Source organism: Ranitomeya imitator, chromosome 4, assembly GCF_032444005.1.
Source record: "Ranitomeya imitator isolate aRanImi1 chromosome 4, aRanImi1.pri, whole genome shotgun sequence".
Taxonomy (NCBI): domain Eukaryota; kingdom Metazoa; phylum Chordata; class Amphibia; order Anura; family Dendrobatidae; genus Ranitomeya; species Ranitomeya imitator.
The window spans coordinates 253,249,529-253,273,248 of NC_091285.1; the positions used below are offsets into that span (position 1 = coordinate 253,249,529).

General features: G+C 41.0%; 1 protein-coding gene across 2 annotated transcripts in view; it reads right to left on the reverse strand.

Moving 5' to 3' along the window:
* Positions 1-1,268: 1,268 nt before the first annotated feature.
* The window catches only part of TAFA2 (TAFA chemokine like family member 2), a 523,041-nt gene continuing 500,589 nt past the window's right edge, over positions 1,269-23,720 (reverse strand). For both annotated transcript variants that reach the window (XM_069764505.1, XM_069764504.1), the window contains exon 6: positions 1,269-2,888. In XM_069764505.1, the coding sequence (XP_069620606.1) occupies positions 2,877-2,888 (12 nt within the window). In that variant the 3' untranslated portion in view covers positions 1,269-2,876. The remainder of the gene's footprint in view (positions 2,889-23,720) is intronic.

Genomic DNA, 23,720 nt, shown 5'->3' on the forward strand with positions numbered 1-23,720 from the left:
GGCTCGGTAAGTATGATGGGGTGGGGGGGAGCATGGGGAGGGTGGATCAGGGCGCGGGGGGTGGATCGGAGCGCGGGGGGGTGGATCGGAGAGCGGGGGGTGGATCGGAGCACGGGGGGTGCATTGGAGCATGGGGGGGTGGATTGGAGCACGGGGGTGGATCGGAGTGCAGGGGGGGTGGATCGTAGTGCAGGGGGGGTGGATTGGAGCACGGGGGTGGGATTGGAGCACGGGGGTGAGCGGACAAGCGCACGGGGGAGTGGACAGGAGGATGGAGGGGAGCGGAGCTGTATACCGGACTGATCGGAGGACTGGGGGGATCGGTGGCGGTGGGGGGGTGCAGACCAGTGTTTCTAGCCATGGCTGATGATATTGCAGCATCGGCCATGGCTGGATTGTAATATTTCACCAGTTTTAATAGGTGAAATATTACAAATCGCCCTGATTGGCAGTTTCACTTTCAACAGCCAATCAGAGCGATCGTAGCCACGGAGGGGTGAAGCCACCCCCCCCCCTGGGCTGTACTACCACTCCCCCTGTCCCTGCAGATCCGGGGAAATTGGAGTTAACCCTTTCACCCGATCTGCAGGGATGCGATCATTCTGTGACACAGCATATGCGTCACAGGTCGGATCGGCACCGACTTTCATGACGCATATGCTGTGTCACAGGTCGGGAAGGGGTTAAATATAGATTGTTTTGACCCCATAGTGTTACCATTGTTTTTATTTATGAAAAATGAGATAATTTTAACAAGAATAATAGTTAATGGTAACCATTATGGGCGAATCCTGACAAAATCATTATATCTCAGCTTCCCAAAGATCTGTTAAAAAGAATGTGTCATCAGAAAAGTACCTATTTCTAAATCTGGTTTTTGTGTTACATATATTTTATGTAAATGCTAGAAATGATTTTTGTTTAAAAAAAAACTAAATTAGTAATCTTTCAATTTTCACACTGCCCACTGGGGATATTTTAGACTTATACTTTCTGTCCTTAGAGGAGGAGTGTTCAGAAATCTCATTGTCGGCAGTGGCAGGATTAAAATGACAGGGAATAATTCTATACACAGCTGATAACACACGATCCACCATTCCTAATACGGGATGTAACAGCTGACTCTGCTCCCTCTCTCTGCACAATCACCTTTGAACACATTCATTAGGTGCTTCAATACATACAGTAGATAGGTTGTTGCTGAAAATCTATGTGAGTTTCTTAAAACAACAGGAAGTAGGACTTTAAAATAGACTTCGTGGCCAATGTAAAAGTTGCAATATTTCTCATTCTTATTTTTAATGCAAAGTGTGATATGAACAAAGAAAATGGCAAAATAAAAAATACATTACATATACCTGATATAAGCAATAAATAATTTTGTGATTACACATTCCATTTAAGACAATCTTGTACATTGCAGATTTTTTGCAAAAATGTCTGCAACAGACGTAATCAGATGAGTATGACTGAAATTTACTTGCACAGATTTCTGTAGAAATAAATCTGCCTAGTGCAAATACCTTAAATGTGATTTGTGGTTGGAGAATTGGGATACTCACAAAGTACCAAATTCAACAGTATTTTGAATACATTTTTAATCCAAAATAAGTGGTGCATAAATTAAAGAGCATAAATGTTTTCATTGCGCGTGTTTAACTTTATGACCCTGTTTTGATTTTGGCCATAAAAAGAGATAAAAAAACAAACCAAATCTACACCGTGTGAATTATCCTAAATAAGTTATTTCCAGAAAATACATTGAATATTCTCATACTAACAGGTTTGTTTTTCAAAACTAGTCTATAATTTTTTATGAATATTACATATCATTATTTCTTTATCTTGTATCGTGATCAGTCAGACTTCCAAGTTATCATTTTCATTTATTTAAAAATAGACTATTCTCAAATTCATACTTCATCTCTAAATCTCTGAATTTCTGACAAAAGCAAAATCATCATTTTAAGGCTTTTTGAGATAAAAGCATAATAAAGCAAAAGATACATAGAATTAAAATAACAATCCTAAAGTGCAGACACCAATAAAATAGTCGTTTTTTGTTGAAGACTTGAAAAAAAATTTACTTTACAGCATCTTAAACATAGACACAATCACCCATATGCTTACAAAGCCCTCACTTTAGAAGTATAAAATACTATTCTAAGCACAGATCACTCTTAGCCAATTACTGCTCACAAATATAAAAAATGATGTAAAAGAAAAAGCACTAAAATGTATAAAAGCAAACAAAGAAATGCATATGGTAATAACATAAAATTGAGAACATACTTATTCATTTTTCTGCATGATTTTCCTTTTTCGCATTTATTACGGTAAACTAGGAACAATTATATTGTGAGCTGCGTCTATTTGAGTACATTTTATAAAGTGTGTATTGCTACAATATACATTTTGGGGCCCATAAATATGGTGATAACTTGTATTATTAAAAAATAATGAAACTTTGAATGGACCCAAATGTTATGGAGGCAAATACTACAAATAAGTAAACCTAAAAATTACGGCATACAGAAAAAAGTCTGATCAGCATATTCAGTATTATCAGCTGTACACAAATTATAAAATGTGGTTGGTCAAGCTTCTTCTTACTGTAAAGTGGTGTGTCTGAAATAACATAAGGATATCACTTTTTGTTTCCACACTGAGCTACTGCAGTCATGCACTCAACAGCTCTAACATTCGCAGTGCAGTCCAGTCCAGAAATTCGGGAGGGATTGTGCTCGTATCCTTTTTGTACATAACAGTTGGCTCAAGTTCTGTTAGACATTGTCTCTACAAATGCTTGGATGTTTAGAGCTTTCTTCATTAGTCTTTCATAAAGAAAACCTCTGTTTTTATATTCATTCACACAGCTACCGAGTTACCTAAGGGATGAAAAAAATAGAATCATTAGACTTACGATTGGTTCAAAAATTGTTTTTAATATATTTTTGGACCAACTATTCTACAATGATATAGTTATTATTAAAAGTTCATTTTCTTGAATCCATAAAACACTGTGTACAATTCACAATCTATTGTAAACACTACTCAAATGCAATAATTCATTTGTAACAGATAAAATGTGATAAAAGTGATGAATAACAAAGTCCTATATGAAGTTCACTTACTGTATGTTTACATTTTTTTATCTGGATTCCTCCCGTGTTCAAACCTCTTTTTACTACTGTCAGCTAAGACATCTAAAAACTCTTTAAAAACTGTTTTTTACATATCTATTTCATAACTTTCTTACAGAACTTGTTAAAGTTAATATTATATATTTCATAAAGTAAAAAAGTGAGTATATAGAATACCACTGGTCCAATAGATACTGTTAGCAAATAGTGGTAATATTAAAATTTAACCTTTATTCTTAACTATCATAAACCATGAACACAACAATAAGAAAAAATACCTAGGAACTAATAATGCAATAAGGTCAAAAAGTATATTTGAAATAAAATAACATATGTGTCCTATGCCCCCTAAAGGAATCCAGTCCTATCACGGCAGCAAATAGTCACGTGAGAATGTCTGATTCAGGTAAGAACAAACTATCAAATTACTGGAAAGTTTAACATGATATAACAGGAGACAGCATAATAATGGTATGTGAGGATTTTCACACATACAGATCTACATATTAGAAGATCTCACCATTAAAAGTCTCAGGTGTAGAGTCTCCTTGACTGCTGGATTAATGTTGAGCTGCTATTAGGCCATCACCATATTAGGATTAGGCACATTGCTCCCGATGCTTTTCCTCTTGTAAGACTCTTCAGAGGAGATCATATAGCTGGTGCAATCCTCATAGCAATTATACCAGCTGTCATCTGTTTGACCCTCTGCGTAACCCTGACAGCGTGTTTAATGATTTTAAATCCCTTCATACCGCAGTTGCTAATCATGGTCACGTCACTTCTGGTATCGACCTCTCAGATCCAGTGTGTGGGAACATAACAGCCTCTTGTCATGATTACCACACTGGCCACCTCACAAAATTGGCATAGTCGGCATGATTTAGATTCCTGGTGTTTGAAAAGTGGAGGAATCCTTGGGATGACAAAGATGGAGGCCGTTAGAGACACTAAAATGGCTGGTGATAGAGCAGAGCCAGGTGAAAGCTCATGTTAGGGTTGGTGGATTGCACTAAATAAATTTAATAAAGAAGTGCAATTGCAACCCGGGATCCACCATGCAGAGATGTAAAACTGCAGCTGCAGTGCCTTGCGAAAGTATTCGGCCCTCTGGAACTTTTCAACCCTTTCCCACATATCATGCTTCAAATATAAAGATAACAAATGTAAATTTTTGGTGAAGAATCAACAACAAGTGGAACACAATTGTGAAGTTGAACGAAATTTATTGGCTTTAAATTCATGTGGAAATTCAAAAACTGAAAAGTGGGGCATGCAATATTATTCGGCCCCTTTAACTAGGGTTGAGCGACTTTTACTTTTATAGGATCGGGTCGGGTTTCACGAAACCCGACTTTCTCAAAAGTCGGGTCGAGTGAAATCGGCCGATCCTATAGAAAAGTCGGGGTCGGGGTCGGCCGAAACACGAAACCCAATGCAGTGCAATGGGATACTATGGTTCCCAGGGTCTGAAGGAGAGGAAACTCTCCTTCAGGCCCTGGGATCCATATTTAAGTGTAAAATAAAGAATTAAAATAAAAAATATTGCTATACTTACCCTCTGACGCGCCCTGGTACTAACCGGCAGCCTTCCTTCCTTAGAATCAGCGCGTGAAGGACCTTAGATGACGTCGCGGCTTGTGATTGGTCGCGCGACCGCCCATGTGACTGCTCACGCGACCAATCACAAGCCGCGACGTCACCGAAGGTCATTCAAGCGCTGATTCTTAGGAAGGAAGGCTGCCGGTTAGTACCAGGGCACGTCAGAGGGTAATTATAGCAATATTTTTTATTTTAATTCTTTATTTTACACTTAAATATGGATTCCAATACCGATTTCCGATATTGCAAACATATCGGAACTCGGTATTGGAATTCCGATATCAGATTCAGAAGATCGCCGACCTCATGGCCGACCCCACACAGGGGTCGGGTCGGGTTTCATGAAACCCGACTTTGCCAAAAGTCGTCGACTTCTGAAAATGGCCGACCCGTTTCGCTCAACCCTACCTTTAACGTAATACTTTGTTGCGCCACCTTTTGCTGCGATTACAGCTGCAAGTCGCTTGGGGCATGTCTCTATCAGTTTTGTACATTGAGAGACTGAAATTCTTGCCCATTCTTCCTTGGCAAACAGCTCATGCTCAGTGAGGTTTGATGGAGATCATTTGTGAGCAGCAGTTTTCAGCTCTTTCCACAGATTCTCGATTGGCTTGAGGTCTGGTCTTTGACTTCGCCATTCTAACACCTGGATATGTTTATTTATGAACCATTCCCTTGTAGATTTTTAAATCTCCATCCCAGTCTCAGGTCTTTTGCAGTCTCCAACAGGTTTTCTTCAAGAATGGTCCTGTATTTGGCTCCATCCATCTTCCCATCAATTTTAACAATCTTCCTTGTCCATGCTGAAGAAAAGCAGGCCCAAACAATGTTTGACAGTGTGGATGGTGTGTTCAGGGTGATGAGCTGTGTTGCCTTTACACCAAACATATTGTTTGGCATTGTTGCCAAAAAGTTAAATTTTGGTTTCATCTGACCAGAGCACCTTCTTCCACATGTTTGGTGTGTCTCCCATGTGGCTTGCTGCAAACTTTAAATTACACTTTTTATGGATATCTTTGAGAAATGGCTTTCTTCTTGCCACTCTTCCATAAAGGCCAGATTTGTGCAGTGTATGACTGATTGTTGTCCTATGGACAGACTGTCCCACCTCAGCTGTAGATCTCTGCAGTTCATCCAGAGTGATCATGGCCTCTTAGCTGCATCTCTGAGGAGTCTTCTCCTTGCTTGAGATGAAAGCTTAGAGGGACAGCCGGGTCTTGGTAGATTTGCAGTGGTATGATACTCCTTCTATTTCATCATGATTGCTTGCACAGTGCTCCTTGAGATGTTTAAAGTTTTGGAAATTATTTTGTATCCAAATCCGGCTTTAAACTTCTCCACAACAGTATCACGGACCTGCCTGTTGTGTTCCTTGATCTTCATGACGTTCTCTGTGCTTCAAACAGAACCCTGAGACTATCTCAGAGCAGGTGCATTTATATGGAGACTTAATTACACATAGGCAGATTATATTATCATTATTAGGCATTTAGGATAACATTGGATCATTCAGAGATCCATAATGAACTTCTGGAGTGATTTTCCTGCACTGAAAGTAAAGGGGCCGAATATTATTGCACGTCCCACTTTTCAGTTTTTGAATTTCCACAAAAAGGTAAAATAACCAATAAATTTCATTCATCTTCACAATTGTGTTCCACTTGTTGTTGATTCTTCACCAAAAATTTACATTTGGTATCTTCCCCTTTGAGAAAGCGATCAGGTGAAACGCGCGTCAGGGGCTGTGGGAAGGCCACATAGTATTCCGGACCAACTATGGGTGAGCATACACTTTATTCCATTAACATATGTGAATATGGGACATATAAGATCAGATGGTTACATGGGTTTATGGTGTTTGATAGATGGAGTATTGTATCATTACTATTGTTATTTAAGCAGTCTTGCTTACTCACCCTGGTCATACTGAAGACCTATGTCCTACCTCTAGTGTATCGGTTGGTTCTTTCCTCTTCTTTGCATGTCGGATATTTTATATATGTTTTGTCATGTGTGATTTTTTTGTATTACAATTTTAATATCAGAATAGAAGTTTATATTTTATTATGATTTGGTGTGGATATTCCCTTTCACTGGTTTTCAAATGTTTTAATCTGGAATAGTGCACCTATGTAAATATACTCCCTTTGATGTTAGGGAGCGCTAAAACTACTGAATATGCTCTTGGCCACTTATATAAGTACGTGCATGATGATTACTGTATTTATTTGGTATCTTTATGTTTGAAGAATGATTTGTGGGAACAGGTTGAAAAGTTCCAGGGGGTCAAATACTTTCGCAAGGCACTGTATTGTGTACAGTGGTGGAACAGACAGCGAGCGATTGCTAGCAGGCACTGAGTTAGACGTCACTCGCACACAGTAACGAAGTAGATGCACTGCAATAGAGCTGTGTCATTTGCACACAGTAACGAAGCAGATGCTCTGAACTAGAAGTGTGTCACTGGCACCCAGTAACGAAGTAGATATGACACAAGATACGATCTCTGTTAACCTCACAGGGGATCGAAGCCCACTAAGGGGTAAGAAGCAAACAGAGGTCACACAACCAGCAAAAGCACTCAACCAACTCCTCTCCAGAGGTGCCGGAATTCTAATGGCTAGACACCAGCCCTGAATCCATACAGACAAACTCCTCTCCAGATGTGCCGGAATGTAAGCACATGCTGACAAAGGCCACACTGTTGCAATGTCTGATTCACACAAGGAAAGAGGTTGATACTAACGTGCCCGTGTGCGGCTCTGAGACCCTTTCATATATCCAGCTCAAGTCCAGTCAGACAAGAACTTACTCCCGAACAAATCCAGAGCTGTTACATCACCAGATCAGCTGATGACCGACCACCAAAGAGACGTTGCAACATCATGAGCATGCTCAGTAGGGTGATTTCTGTACTTAGTATCCAGAGTGTTTGCTCATCGCTGCCTACCGCTGGTTACCATAGGCTTGGCTGAAGAGCCAACAGTAACCAGATGAACAGCAAGAGCCTGAGTAAGATGCTGGGACTGACGTCTATGCTCAGCAGCACCCACAGCGGCCAAAGCTGGATGGGAGACTGCAGATGTAGGCAAGGCTTTGTATCTACCCTGTGCAACAGGAGAAACCTGATTCCTAACAGCTCCACCCATCATGGTTGTCCTGCAAGTAAAATGGTGCAAAAGTCTGCTTGACAGAGACAATGGCCTGATTCCCAGGTCACATCCCCTTGTGAATGGTGCCCACCCTTGGTGTGGGCGTGGCAAAGAAGCCACCTGCAGCAGGGGACCTGCTGCGTCCCCTGCAGCAGATTCCTGAAGAATGGGAGGGTTCAGAATCATAACGAGTGGAGCAACTGGAAGAGGCTCCACCCATGAATGGGCGGAGTCCAGAAGGAGAGGCTAACATGGAGAACAGAGCGGTGCCATTACTCAGCACACAGTCTACACAAATGCAGCAAAAGGAGGACGAAGTGGTCAGGATATCCAGATCGAGCGGCCATGAAGCGGTCGTATGGAGCGAAGAATCATCTTGTTCAGACACATCATGGGTGGTGAGTCCAACATCCACCTAAGCTCCTGCCCTACAACCCATCAGATACCAAGGAGAGTCCTGGGTCCTCGCCATTGGGGAAGCTAGATGGTATCGGGGTTATGGAAGAGAAGAAACAGTGGGAGTATTGCATTAGGCAAAAGCTGCAGTATACTGGAGGTGGAGCCATGAGTGGCCACATGACCCAACTTCTATAAAAGTGTACGGGTTCATCCAAGAGGCTGGGACTGGTGAGAAGGTTAATGTGAATGCTGGGTCCATTTGGTATGAGGGTCCCTTGCAGGTGTGTGACCAAGTGATCTTTATAAAAGAGGAGAAGCCCAGGGGACCATGTGCAGTCGCCGTCACCATGATCTTCAGTATGGAAGAGCAGCGGGTGAGTGAGGCCCAACATATTGTGCAGTCACCTGTTAAGGCTTCAGCTCAAGTGGCCACCCCTATTCCTGAGGGACTCACATCCCAAAGAGCGACAACACCTGCAAACAAAATGGTGGTCACAGCAGGGCCACAGGAGTGGGTGGCTCTAAGGTCGCCAGTCCAACTGTCTGCTGGAGGAAGGAGCAGGAGAAGCAGCAGAAAGTCCTCCTCCAGCAGATCTTCATACCATACTTTTATTAAAATGCAGTGTCCTGGAACAGCTCAATACATCAGTCACAAGGACACTGAGTGAAGGCAGCTCCTTTAAATTTTTTCTGTTGTGCTAGTTGCACAAAAAAAACAAATGGGACTGTTCTGTGTCCCTGAGGGCAGGAGCCCAAGTAACCAGAAACAGCCGGAGTAGGCCAGTGTGGTCAAAATCTTGTTAAAAGTTTTTATATTGTTTTCCCCCTCCAAGTTCTTTTGTGTATGGTTGTGCACTCCCCTGTTAGATTACAGGACTAAGACCCTGATGGGGGGGTCAATCATCCTTTGAGAAAAAGGACTGTGTGTGTGGCTGCTCTCTGGATTGTGCTCCTTGATTGTGAACTTTCTTCCCAGGAGCTCAGAGCAGCACACTTGTTTCAAAGGAGCCATACTCTGCAAAAAGGAGGGAGGGGAAAGCCTGAACAGGAAGACCCAAGGAGTGAGCCGAGTCAGGACCACATGGTCTGTGAAAGCTCGTGGACTGTTGGAGGTGTGGTGAGTTGGCCACTGGGCCATTGTGTTTGTTTACATTGACTTCCTGTGTTTGGACACCTGGAGCAGGGAAGGACTGGCCAATGGGCCTGGAATATTTTATGTGAGCAAGATATGTCTGGGTCCCAGGAGCAAGGGGACCGGGGTCAGTCAGACCCAGGATTAAGGAAAAGAATTCGGACACTTTGTGTCAAGGTCCCTACGGAGAGGGTCAGACTGTGGTCAGTCAGTCCCATGTAAAAGGGACTCGAATACTCTGTGTTGCTGTCCCCAGGAAAAAGGACTGGGGTCATGTGGGCCCATGCTTGCAAAGGTACTTAGACATGTTGTGTCATGGTCCCCATGGCAGAGGGACCATGGTCAATTGGACTCATACCATTGGATGGACAACCCGAGGGTCCTGCTAGGTTAAAAGGGACTGTGCCCATGCTTCTTCAGGAAAATATGTATTGTTGGCCAAAGAGCCAGGTTAATAAAGTGTTGGTTTATGAGTATTAAAAGTAGTTGCCTAATGTTTTAAGTGAAAATTGGTGTCTTACTGGTATTATATGGTCAGGGACAACCATATTTTAGGAGGGAGGTATGTAAGAGTGTGACAGAGGCTGTCATGTGCCTCTATCTCTCTAAACAGTGTAGGTATTAAATGTGTGCTAATAGTCAGTTACACTTTGTGCTGCTGCATAGAATTTTATGAACATTACTGTATTTGCTTGATGTTATTATATAGTGATTAAATGTCATTTATGCATAATGATTAGGGAAAGATGTAAAGAATAAGATAAGAGGGTATCTATAAATTAGGATAGGATTGGGTTTAGTATAGTGGGGCACAATAGAGTCAGGAAAACTAGGGTGCCAGTATACTTAAGGAAATAAGGGGGTACCCAAGTTGGGAGGGGTAAGAGTGAGTGAGTGAGCTTGTCAGTGGGACACTTCCTTATTCTCAGTCGGTCAGTGGGAGCAGTGTACAGCAGTGCATTATATTTGTAATGTTAAGAAAGTGCTGGAGAGTGATTCAGGAGAAGGCATAGAAGGCTTGGGAAAAGCAGAATGAAGTTGGCATCCACTTGTTATGATGGTATCCCTTAGAGAATACAGAGCCTATGGCTCGATTGAGGACAGAGGCACCCTTTTCATCTCCCAGTGAAGGGGAGCCGGAGTGGGAACCAGTATGGGAAAGTGGGCGCAGGAATATGGGGACCTCAGAGCCAGGATGAGCATTTCAGAGGCTAGCGCCAGCATTGAGAAGGAAAGCTCAGGCTGAGTATAGGACTGTAGAGCCAGAATGGGCATCTCAGAGGCTAGAGGAGCCAGCATTGAGAGGGAAAGCTCAGGCTGAAAACATGAACTTTTGCTCTACTGAAACTGCCATGGAATATTTGTTATCAAGTAAAGTTACACTGTCAAAGTGGAATACGATGTCTGTTCCTGAGTGTATGATAGTGGGGGCTTGCCTGATAGTGTTAGGGAGGTCTTTTTATGTCCGCAAAGGACCAATGAGTGAGCCAATAGGATTTGTTTATGCTTACGTGCCCAGTCATTGCTATGGAGCTCTGTGGCGCATGCGCAAAATCCGGATGTAGAAAATAATTCCTTCCTGACATGCGCCGTGTGGACCGCATGTATTACACATGCCGGTTTCACTGTGGGCTTCTCTTCATTCCTATAGTTATTATTCCCATGTATTATCTTAATCTTGCCCTGAAGTCAATTAGTATATCTGTATTTTTCATGGAGGTATATTTTAGAGGTTAGGGGTGGGGTTTTTTTGTTTTAAGGTTTTAATTGCATTTAATTGTCTTCATGTGTTTTTAATCTTTAACATTTATTTCTATAGTTTATATTCCATTGGGCCTTCTTGGAAATTCATCTCTTTGTCAGTTACGCTTGCTTGGTATGCTGTTTGAAGGACTTACTCAAGAGGGAAGAATGAAGGAGTGTCGGGGGGGGGGGAAGAAGAAAGAAGGAAGAAAAAAGAAAAGAAAAGAGAAAAAAGAGGAACTATTACTATTATTATTACTATCATGTTTTATGGACAATATATATCACATGTATAATCTATTTATTGTATGATGTACTATGGTTGCTTTCACTATTTGTCTTAGCTTAATTTTTGTATTTTGTTCTTTTTTATAGCATTTTTGTATTTGGCATGTAGCTTATTTTAATGGTATTGGTTTTTATATACTATGTACAGTGGGGATAATATTGTTTGTATGACTATTTATTGGATATGATATTATTTATCACTAGGTCACTTTAACACAATGCACCTTTAGTCCTAGATCCTTTTTAGGATCCAAGCTTACATGATGAGGTTAATCACGTTTCTTTTTTATATATTTATGTATATTTTACATTTATTAATTTATTAATTCATTCTCAGCACTTTGTTATCCTCCTCACTTTGCGGCACTTTATATTAGTAAGCGTTATTAGTATTTTGGATATGCCCTCTTTATTTCTGTCCCTCTTTAACAGCTCTAATAATTCCGGCACTGCGCACTTTTGATTTTGTCCTTCCTGGGAGTAGTGCGCATGCGCGCATCATCCATGCTCTGAGCCTTCCTGACGGCGCCAACAGTGAAACCGGCATGTGTAATACATGCGGTCCACACGGCCCATGTCAGGAAGGAATTATTTTCTACATCTACATCTACATTGGATTTTGCGCATATGCCACAGAGCTCCATAGCAACGACTGGGCACGCAAGCATAAACAAATCCTATCGGCTCACTCATTGGTCCTTTGCGGACATAAAAAGACTTCCCTAACACCATCAGGCACGCCCCAGAAGAAGCAAGTGGGTGAAATGCGCGTCGGGGCATGGAGGGTCACACACCGGCACCTTTCTTTCTATTACGGCTATTTTGGAGGTACAGTATACGGACATTCTTTGATTATCATATTAGGGAACCTGTTTGACTCACTCGTTCTCATTTGTCTTATTTATTGGATTAGGTCTACTTGTCCTCTTTTTTATCATGGGTTTAAACACACATTCTTTAGGGCATTTGTTTCCCTGCAGTCATGTATGGCTATTAATTTTTTAGGATGCTATATAGCACCTGGGATATTTATTTAGCATAATATGAGATGCAACTGCTCTGCAAGTGTTTTTTGTGCTAGAAAGAAAATATAAATATACAGAGATATTTTTTTAAAAAAAATTCTTTATTTTGTTTCCTTCATGTAAACAGGCTGGTTTGTTTACACTCCTTGGGGTTATATATTGTGATGTTGAATATGTGGCTAATTTTAACTTTTTTTGTTATATCTTTAATAAAAGAAATTGAGATGTAATATGGATGTTTTTGCTTCTTTGAAGTGACAGTTATTTTACTGTCTCTTGTGTGTTTCTGCGTTATAAACTGTAGTGAAACACTTGGGTGTTCAAAGTTCTCACAACACATCTAGATAAGTTCCCTTGGGGGTCTAGTTTCCAAAATGGTGTCACTTCTGGGGGTTCTACTGTTTAGGTGCATCAGGGGCTTTGCAAATGCAACGTGACGCCTGCAGACCAATCCATCTAAGTCTGCATTCCAAATGGCGCTCCTTCCCTTCCGAGCTCTGCCATGCACTCAAACGGTGGTTCCTCCCCCACATATGGGGTATCAGCGTACTCAGGACAAATTGGATAATAACTTTTGGGGTCGAATTTCTCCTGTTACCCTTGGGAAAATGCTAAACTGGGGGCTAAAAATAATTTATGTGAAAAAAATGTTATTTTCACAGCTCTGCATTATAAACTGTAGTGAAACACTTGGGGGTTCAAAGCTGTCAAAACACAGCTAGATAAGTTCCTAAGGGGGTCTACTTGCCAAAATGGTGTCACTTGTGGGGGGTTTCAATGTCTAGGCCCATCAGGGGCTCTCCAAAAGTGACATGGTGTCCCATCTCAATTCCAGTCAATTTTGCATTGAAAAGTCAAACGGCGCTCCTTCCCTTCTGAGCTCTGCCATGCGCCCAAACAGTGGTTTACCCCCACATGTGGGGTATCGGCATACTCAGAACAAATGGCACAACAACTTTTGTGGTCCAATTTCTTCTCTTACCCTTGGGAAAATGAAAAATTGGGGGCAAAAATATCATATTTGTGAAAAAAAATGTTTTTTTATTTTTATGGCTCTGCAGTATAAACTTTTGTGAAGCACTTGGTAGGTTAAAGTGCTAACCACACATCTAGATAAGTTCCATAGCGGGTCTACTTTCCAAAATGGTGTCACTTGTGGGGGGTTTCAATGGTTAGGCACATCAGGGGCTCTCCAAATGCAACATGGTGTCCCATCACAATTCCAGTCAATTTTACATTGAAAAGTCAAACAGAGCTCCTTCCCTTCCGAGCTTTGCCATGCGCCCAAACAGTGGTTTACCCCCACATGTGGGGTATCGGCGTACTCAGAACAAATAGCACAACAACTTTTGGGGTCCAATTTCTTCTCTTACCCTTGGGGAAAAAAAATTGGAGCTGAAGTAAATTTTTTTGTGAAAAAAGTTAAATGTTAATTTTTTTTAAAACATTCCAAAAATTCCTGTAAAACACTTGAAGGGTTAATAAACTTCTTGAATGTGGTTTTGAGCACCTTAAGGGGTGCAGTTTTTAGAATGGTGTCACACATGGTTATTTTCTATCATATAGACCCCTCAAAATGACTTCAAATGTAATGTGGTCCCTGAAAAATATTGGTGTTGTAAAAATGAGAAATTGCTGGTCAAATTTAACCCTTATAACTCCCTAACAAAAAAAATGTTGGGTTCCAAAATTGTGCTGATGTAAAGTAGACATGTGGGAAATGTTACTTATTAATTATTTTACATAACATATCTCTGTGATTTAAGGGCATAAAAATTCAAAGTTGGAAAATTGCAAAATTTTCTAAATTTTCGCCAAATTTCCATTTTTTTCACAAATAAACGCAAGATATATCAAAATTTTTTTACCACTTTCATGAAGTACAATATGTCTTGAGAAAACAATGTCAGAATTGCCAAGATTTGTTGAAGTGTTCCAGAGTTATAACCTCATAAAGGGACAGTGGTCAGAATTGTAAAAATTGGCCCGGTCATTAATGTGCAAACCACCCTTGGGGGTAAAGGGGTAAAACCCCTAGGTAACCACGGTATGAAAGGATATAAAATCATTAAACACGCTGCCAGGGTTGTACAGAGTATCAAATATATGACTTGTGGTATAATTCTTTAAAGGGAATCTGTCGCCTAATTTTGCCCTTATAAACTGGGGCCACCGCCATCAGGGGCTTTTCTACAGGATTCTGTAATCCTGTAGATAAGCCCCGATGTAACCTGAAAGAGAATAAAAACACGTTAGATTATACTCACCCAGGGGCGGACCACAGAATGCTGCAGATAAGCCCCTGATGGCTGTCGCCGCAGTTTACAGGGCCAAAATTAGGTGACAGATTCCCTTTAAGCATGGTGCTATGAGATTATACCAGCTATATAGTCTCCCTGAAGAGTCTTAAAATAATAAACAAGTTGGGAGCAATGTACTTAACCCTGGACATGGTGATGGCCTAAAAGTACCTTTACATGAATCCAGCAGACAAGGCGACGCTATACTTTAGACTTCTACTGGTGAGATCGTTCCAATATGTGCATCTTTATGTGTGAACGTCCTCATGTACCATTATTGTGTTGTCTCCTTTTATATTGTGTTAAATTTTACAGTAATATGATAGTTTGTTCTAACCTAAATCAGAATTTCTCACGTGACTATTTTCTGCTGTGAAAGGACTGGAATTTTATAGGGGTCATACAGTACACATATGGCATTTAATTTCAAGTATACTTTTTGACATCATTGTATTATTAGTAGTGTATCGGCCGATATTTGCAGTATCGGAATTCCGATACCGAGTTCCAATATTTTTGTGATATCGGGAATCGGTATCGGGATTAAGATTAATGTGTAAAATAAAGAATAAAAATAAAAAATATTGATATACTTACCCTCTGACGTGCCCTGGTCGTCACCGCTGCAACCGCCTTGCTTTAGTTCCTAAGAATGAGCACGTTAAGGACCTTTGATGACGTCGCGGCTTGTGATTGGTCGTGTGAGCGGTCACGTGACCGCTCAGCGACCAATCACAAGCCATGACATCATTGAAGGCCCTTTACGCGCTCATTCTTCGGAACGAAAGCAAGGTGGTTGCAGCTGTGACGACCAGGGCGCGTCAGAGGGTAAGTATATCAATATTTTTTATTTTTATTCTTTATTTTACACATGAATATGGATCCCAGGGCCTGAAGGAGAGTTTCCTCTCCTTCAGACCCTAGGATCCATTACAGGATACCTTCCGATATTTGTGTCCCATTGACTTGTATTGGTATCGGATATTGGTATCGGCGATATCCTATATTTTTCGGATATCGGCCGATACCATCCGATACCGATACTTTCAAATATCGGACGGTATCGCTCAACACTAATTATTAGTTTGTTGTGTTCATGGTTAATAATAGTTAAGAATAAAGGTCAATTTTTAAAATTACCATTATTTGTTAATATTATATATTCTTCACAGTAGAAAACTACAGGTGGCTACTTAGTAAATAAGAAAATGTATTTTTCAAAGACCGAGTGCAATACCTTTCTTTTATTTTCAGCTGTATTACTATTCTCAGGAGATACAGTGCTTATTACACAATTACATAATTGCACAACAATCATGTCATATGTCTCAAGAGAGCAACACTACAGTCTTGTTTTTTTATTCACAGCCTCATTAAGAATTTTCTTTCCGTGAACAAGGTGGATTTACACACTGTGATTTTGGGTACAGATTTTATTTGACCACATCTATCCAAAACACAGTATGTATATAATCCAATAGTGATCTTTACAGCCCACCATATTTACTCTCATAAAAACATATCTAAAACACAAAAAATATATTGTTTTGCCTGTGAGCGGAGAAATTTCATTTGGAATGAAAAACAAAGATGTAACACTTAACTGCACATCATCAAGGAAAAGTCTAGGCATAAAATCCATAGAAATCCAGAAATCCATAGTCTCCTTTTTGAACCTCCATCGCAGATCCAGCCAAAAATACAGGATACAAAAGTTCAGCATGCTGCGCTATTTTATTCTGTAAAATGCTAGACAATATGAAGGAAACCTGACAGATCCCATCATAGTCAATACTGTCTGTGAAGTTCTCCTGTTGGTCATCATGTCAGAGATCTGACACTTCTGAATTATGGAATGCTGGTGTGGATAAACATAATTAGGCATCAGCTATGCGTAAAGGAAATAAATCTACCTTACAGATGAGGTTTTGTGACTACAAGGATGAATTATGAAATCTGTATATCATGATACAAGTAAGGACCATGACTTCACAACTGAGCCAAACTCAACAGCTTCATATATGCCCATGAGGCTGTGGAGTTTGGGTCAGGAGGCCCTTGGCCATTGCAGTCCATACTTTGACCATGTTTTGATGGACATTTGTATATGGGTTAAAAAGAAAAAGACTATACTGCAAGCTATGGGTATCAATTTATAGAGATGGGTCATTGAGTCCGGGAATTTAATTAGTTTTTTTAATTTATTTTGCTTCCTAAAATTAACACTACTTGGTGATAATTTTAAAAAGATAATATTGTCATAATAGTGTATGGGTTGTGGTGGTAGAAATAAAATAGTGAAGCTATAGACACAAATATTACTTGTTACTTCTATTTTAAAAAGCAAAGGTTCAGTTTTAACCCCTTAGCGACCGCCGATACGCCTTTTAACGGCGGCCGCTAAGGGTACTTAAAGCACAGCGCCGTTAATTAACGGCGCTGTGGAAAAAGTAAATTGCGCCCCCCAGAGTCGGATTTTCTCCAGGGTCTCGGCTGCCGGGGGTAGCCGAGACCCCAGAGAACATGATTCGGGGGGGGTTTTACTGACCCCGCATTTGCGATCGCCGGTAATTAACCGTTTACCGGCGATCGCAAAAAAAAAAAGAAAATGGCGGGCGCATGCGCAGTGCGCCCGCCGGCCAGCCCCACGAGAATCTTTGGGGTCTCGGCTGCCGGGGGTAGCCGAGACCCCAAAGAGCATGATCGGGGTCGGTTTTACCGACCCCTGTTTTGCAATCGCCGGTAATTAACTGTTTACCGGCGATCGCAAAAAAAAAGAAGTAAAGTGTAATTCTCTGTCCTCTGATGTGATCGCACATCAGAGGACAGAGAAATAGGGGGATTCGGGGACCCTATCATACTCACCTGTGTCCCTGGATCCTCCTGCTGTTCCTCCTGGCCGCCGGCAAAAGAAAATGGCGGGCGCATGCGCAGTGCGCCCGCCATCTGTCTCCATCTGCTGGCCGGCAGGAGAACAGCAGTTGGGGCTAAAATTAGGGTTAGGGTTAGGGTTAGGGTTAGGGCTAGGGTTAGGGCTAGGGTTAGGGTTAGGGCTAGGGCTAGGGTTAGGGTTAGGGCTAGGGTTAGGGTTAGGGCTAGGGTTAGGGCTAGGGTTAGGGTTAGGGCTAGGGTTAGGGTTAGGGCTAGGGCTAGGGTTAGGGTTAGGGCTAGGGTTAGGGTTAGGGCTAGGGTTAGGGCTAGGGTTAGGGCTAGGGTTAGGGCTAGGGTTAGGGTTAGGGCTAGGGTTGGGGCTAAATTTAGGGTTAGGGTTGGGGCTAAATTTAGGGTTAGGCTTCTTTCACACTTATGTCGGTACGGGGCCGTCGCAATGCGTCGGCCCGACATACCGACGCACGTTGTGAAAATTGTGCACAACGTGGGCAGCGGCTGTAGTTTTTCAACGCATCCGCTGCCCAATTTATGTCCTGGGGAGGAGGGGGCGGAGTTACGGCCACGCATGCGAGGTCAGAAATAGCGGATGCGACGTACAAAAAACGTTTCATTGAACTTTTTTTGTGCCGACGGTCCGCCAAAACACAACTGATCCAGTGCACGACGGACGCGACGTGTGGCCATCCGTCACGATCCGTCGGCAATACAAGTCTATGGGCAAAAAACGCATCCTGCGGGCACATTTGCAGGATCCATTTCTTGTCCAAAACGACGGATTGCGACGGATGCCAAACGATGCAAGTGTGAAAGTAGCCTTAGGGTTAGGTTTGGGGTTAAAGTTAGGGCTAGGGTTGGGGCTAAAGTTAGGGTTAGAGTTGGGATTAGGGTTAGGGTTTGGATTAGGGTTGGTATTAGGGTTAGGGTTGGCATTAGGGTTACGCTTGGGATTAGGGTTAGGTTTGGGATTAGGGTTAAGGTTAGGGTTGTGATTAGGGGTGTATTGGGATTAGAGTTAGGTTTGAGGTTAGGGTTGAGATTGGGATTAGGGGTGTGTTGGATTTAGGGTTTTGATTAGGGTTATGGTTAGGGTTGATATTAGGGTTGTTTTGGGGTAAGGGTTGTGATTATGGTTAGGGTTAGTGATTAGGATTATGGATCAGGTTGGGATTAGGGTTAGGGGTGTGTTGGGGTTAGGGTTGGAGCTAGAATTGGGGGGTTTCCACTGTTTAGGTACATCAGGGGGTCTCCAAACACGACAGCCAATTTTGCGCTCAAAAAGTCAAATGGTGCTCCCTCCCTTCTGAGCTCTGCCGTGCGCCCAAACAGTGGGTTACCCCCACATATGGGGCATCAGCGTACTCGGGATAAATTCGTCAACAACTTCTGGGGTCCAATTTCTCTTGTTACCCTTGTGAAAATAAAAACTTGGGGGCTACAAAATCTTTTTTTGTGGAAAAAAAAATATATATATATATATTTTTTTATGACTCTGCATTATAAACTTCTGTGAAGCACTTGGGCATTCAAAGTTCTCACCACACATCTATATAAGTTCCTTGGGGGGTCTAGTTTCCAAAATGGGGTCACTTGTGGGGGATTACCACTGTTTAGGTACATCAGGTGCTCTGCAAACGCAACATAACGCCCACAGACCATTCTATCTAAGTCTGCATTCCAAAACGGCGCTCCTTCCCTTCCGACCTCTGCTGTGCGCCCAAACAGTGGTTTACCCCCACATATGGGGAATCAGCATACTCAGGATAAATTGGACAACAACTTTAGTGGTCCAATTTGTCCTGTTACCCTTGTGAAAATAAAAACTTGGGGGCTACAATATCTTTTTTGTGAAAAAAAAATATTTTTTATTTTCACGACTCTGCATTCTAAACTTCTGTGAAGCACTTGGGCATTCAAAGTTCTCACCACACACCTAGATAAGTTCCTTGGCGGGTCTAGTTTCCAAAATGGGGTCACTTGTGGGGGGTTACTACAGTTTAGGTACATCAGGGGCTCTGCAAACGCAACATAATGCCCGCAGACCATTCTATCAAAGTCTGCATTCCAAAACGGCGCTCCTTCCTTCCGAGCTCTGCCGTGCGCCCAAACAGTGGTTTACCCCCACATATGGGGTACCAGCATACTCAGGACAAATTGGACAACAACTTTTGAGGTCCCATTTCTCTTGTTACCCTTGTTAAAATAAAAACTTGGGGGCTAAAAAATCATTTTTGTGGAAAAAAAAATATTTTTTATTTTCACGACTCTGCATTATAAACTTCTGTGAAGCACTTGGGCATTCAAAGTTCTCACCACACATCTAGATAAGTTCCATAGGGGGTCTAGTTTCCAAAATGGGGTCACTTGTGGGGGATTTCTACTGTTTAGGCACATCAGGGGCTCTCCAAACGCAACATGGCGTCCGATCTCAATTCCAGCCAATTCTATATTGAAAAAGTAAAACGGCACTCCTTCTCTTCCAAGCTCTGCGGTGCGCCCTAACAGTGGTTTACCCCCACATATTGGGTATCATCGTACTCAGGAGAAATTGCACAACAACTTTTGTGGTCTAATTTCTCCTGTTACCCTTGTGAAAATAAAAATTTGTGGGCAAAAAGATCATTTTTGTAGAAAAAATGCGATTTTTTTTTTCACGGCTCTACATTATAAACTTCTGTGAAGCACATGGGGGTTCAAAGTGCTCACCACACATCTAGATAAGTTCCTTAAGGGGTATAGTTTCCAAAATGGGGTCACTTGTGGGGGGTTTCCACTGTTTAGGCACATCAGGGGCTCTCCAAACGCGACATGGCGTCCAATCTCAATTCCAGCCAATTCTACATTGAAAAAGTAAAACGGCGCTCCTTCACTTCCAAACTCTGTGGTGCGCCCAAACAGTGGTTTACCCTCACATATGGGGTATCGACGTATTCAGGAGAAATCGCACAACAACTTTTGTGGTCTAATTTTTCCTGTTACCCTTGTGAAAATAAGAATTTGTGGGCGAAAAGATCATTTTTGTGTAAACAAATGCGATTTTTTTATTTTCACGGCTCTACGTTATAAACTTCTGTGAAGCACTTGGGGGTTCAAAGTGCTCACCACACATCTAGATAAGTTCCTTAAGGGGTCTAGTTTCCAAAATGGTGTCACTTGTGGGGAGTTTCCACTGGTTAGGCACATCAGGGGCTCTCTAAACGTGACATGGCATCCGATCTCAATCCCAGCCAATTCTGCATTGAAAAAGTCAAACGGCGCTCCTTCACTTCTAAGTTCTGCGGTGCGCCCAAAAAGTGGTTTACCCCCACATATGGGGTATTAGCGTATTCAGGAGAAATTGCATAACAAAATTTATGGTTACATTTCTGTTTTTACACTTGTGAAAATAAAAAAATGGTTCTGAATTAAGATGTTTGCAAAAAAAAGTTAAATGTTCATTTTTTCCTTCCACATTGTTTCAGTTCCTGTGAAGCACGTAAAGGGTTAATAAACTTCTTGAATGTGGTTTTGAGAACCTTGAGGGGTGTAGTTTTTTTAATGGTGTCACACTTCATTATTTTCTATCATATAGACCCCTCAAAATGACTTCAAATGTGATGTGGTCCCTAAAAAAAAATGGTGTTGTAAAAATGAGAAATTGCTGGTCAACTTTTAACCCTTATAACTCCCTAACAAAAAAAAATTTTGTTTCCAAAATTGTGCTGATGTAAAGTAGACATGTGGGAAATGTTATTTATTAACTATTTTTCGTGACATATCTCTCTGATTTAAGGGCATAAAAATACAAAGTTTGAAAATTGCAAAATTTTAAAAATTTTCGCCATATTTCCGTTTTTTCATAAATAATCGCAAATAATATCGAAGAAATGTTACCACTAACATGAAGTACAATATGTCACGAAAAAACAATCTCAGAATCAGCGGGATCCGTTGAAGCGTTCCAGAGTTATAACCTCATAAAGTGACAGTGGTCAGAATTGCAAAAATTGGCTTGGTCATTAAGTACCAAATTGGCTCTGTCACTAAGGGGTTAATGTGTAGCATGCACACCCAGGAACTGTTGACAGTATTATAAGTGGCATGCAGCTCGTGAAGGCCTTTTTACAAATTTTTCCTTTTTAAATTATTGTAAAATAGTGTCAATCAGTGCTATTATTATCAATAACCTATTATATCATACACCTTTAAATAGTATTTTTGTGCATATTAAACAGACTAATGTTCAAATATATGACAATTAGCAAAGGATTTCAAAGAAGTAAGACTGCAATATGCTCACTTTCTCTTACCATATGCAGGACAGGTGTACATATCTCAGGTGACTTCCTTCACATCACTAGGGAAAGGCATGTCTTTTGAATTCTTATTGCAAACACATTTCATGTGCACAGTTATTACATGTGTATACCATGTGCTCGAATCTTGTGGTGGATGACTCAAAAGGATATATCAGACATGTGTACTGATTTTCATTTTATTTTGTTTTCAACATTTCCAATTTGCAACCAAAAGCAGAACTAACTTTCATCATCATTATGGAAACACCATTCACAGTCGTGTAATCAAGACTCCCCGGAGGAGCACACCGGCTGTTGAAATTATGATGTGTTTTAAAGTCAGTCAGTATGGAAGGGAATTTAGAATTCTCAGCAGTAGGAGTTGCGAGTCTACGTACAAGTCAATTCATCTGGTGAATTTATATTTAGATCTTTTCTAAAACGTTGTGGTCGTAGAACTGGTATTTTTCACATAATCAGTCTCTACATGCATCTAGAAATGTAATATTTATATTCAGCCTTTGTCAATCAAATCGTTTCTCCCATTTATATGAATTATAGGTTTTCAGAAACTTTTTCTTTGCCACCACTTATTTTTGGATTTACATCTTTCTAATGTTCATATTTTTAACCAGTTTACTCACTTGAGTTGCCTCAAAAGTAAAACAAAAAAAGTGTTTGCATTAAAACTTTTATCAGGGTACAGAGCCATATATAACTCACAGTATATGTTTATTCAACCATAGATAATAGATATTTTTAACACTATTACACCATCCTTTCTTTATATGAATACAGACATTATTGCATGATATTATAGGTTGAAATATAAGGTTAATTTTGCGATGGTGCTTAAAAAATTCTGTCTCTGCGATGGCCGATTCTCACAAAGTAATGGTTTTCCAACATCAGAAAGGATGGATTTGTTATTTTTAAATTAGGTCATAGACAAAGCTTGGCTTATCAGTATGAAGAGACGTGACCATTGTGGTACACTTCAGATAAAACTGCATCTGTTAGAGAGATGCTGGCTATGTAATACATGGTCGTGGTATTGTGTTAAGGAGTAATAATCATGAGCATGAACAGTTGTACAATTTTCTTACCTACTTTGTGTTCCAACTGCTCATTATTTTTAAGATATTTGTTTGCTGCCAATGATTGAAATTTTTCTTGATTGCATTCAGAGGCAGAAAGGCCTAACAATTTTAGTCCTACTCTCAAGTAAGAAGTGAATATGAAGTCTGGACAGAGTTCTGCAAGCTTCAAAGCCTGGACTCCAGACTGACACTGTGGCACCAATTCAGCAAAGTTTTCACCAGAAATCTTGCATAAAAACTTTGATTAGTTGCAAAAAATTTTAGTAACACAATGTTGATAAAAAATGTGGCAACTTTTTGCAACTTTTTGCATCTTCAAGCAAGAAGGGTGAAGCTGTGGTAGGATGGGGTGGAATGGGGTGGTGATTCCATAGCTCATCTGTTTTGTAACTTACTGGAATAAAATTTGTGGTGAGGCATTGCCACTTTTCAGATGTGCCTGATTCATTAAGATGCGTGTACCTCTTAATGAATTGGGCACCTCTGACTTCAACAAGCCACCTCATCAAGGCCCCTATGGACAATGCCAGTCTTGATGAATCATGGCCATAGTAGCAAAAATGAAGCCAGCTTTGTGTAGCTGCTGCTGTGCTTAAGAGTCAAAAAATTTCCTAAACCTAATATCATTTGTTCTAACTAAACTCCATCCCTGATACTCAGTAAAATTACA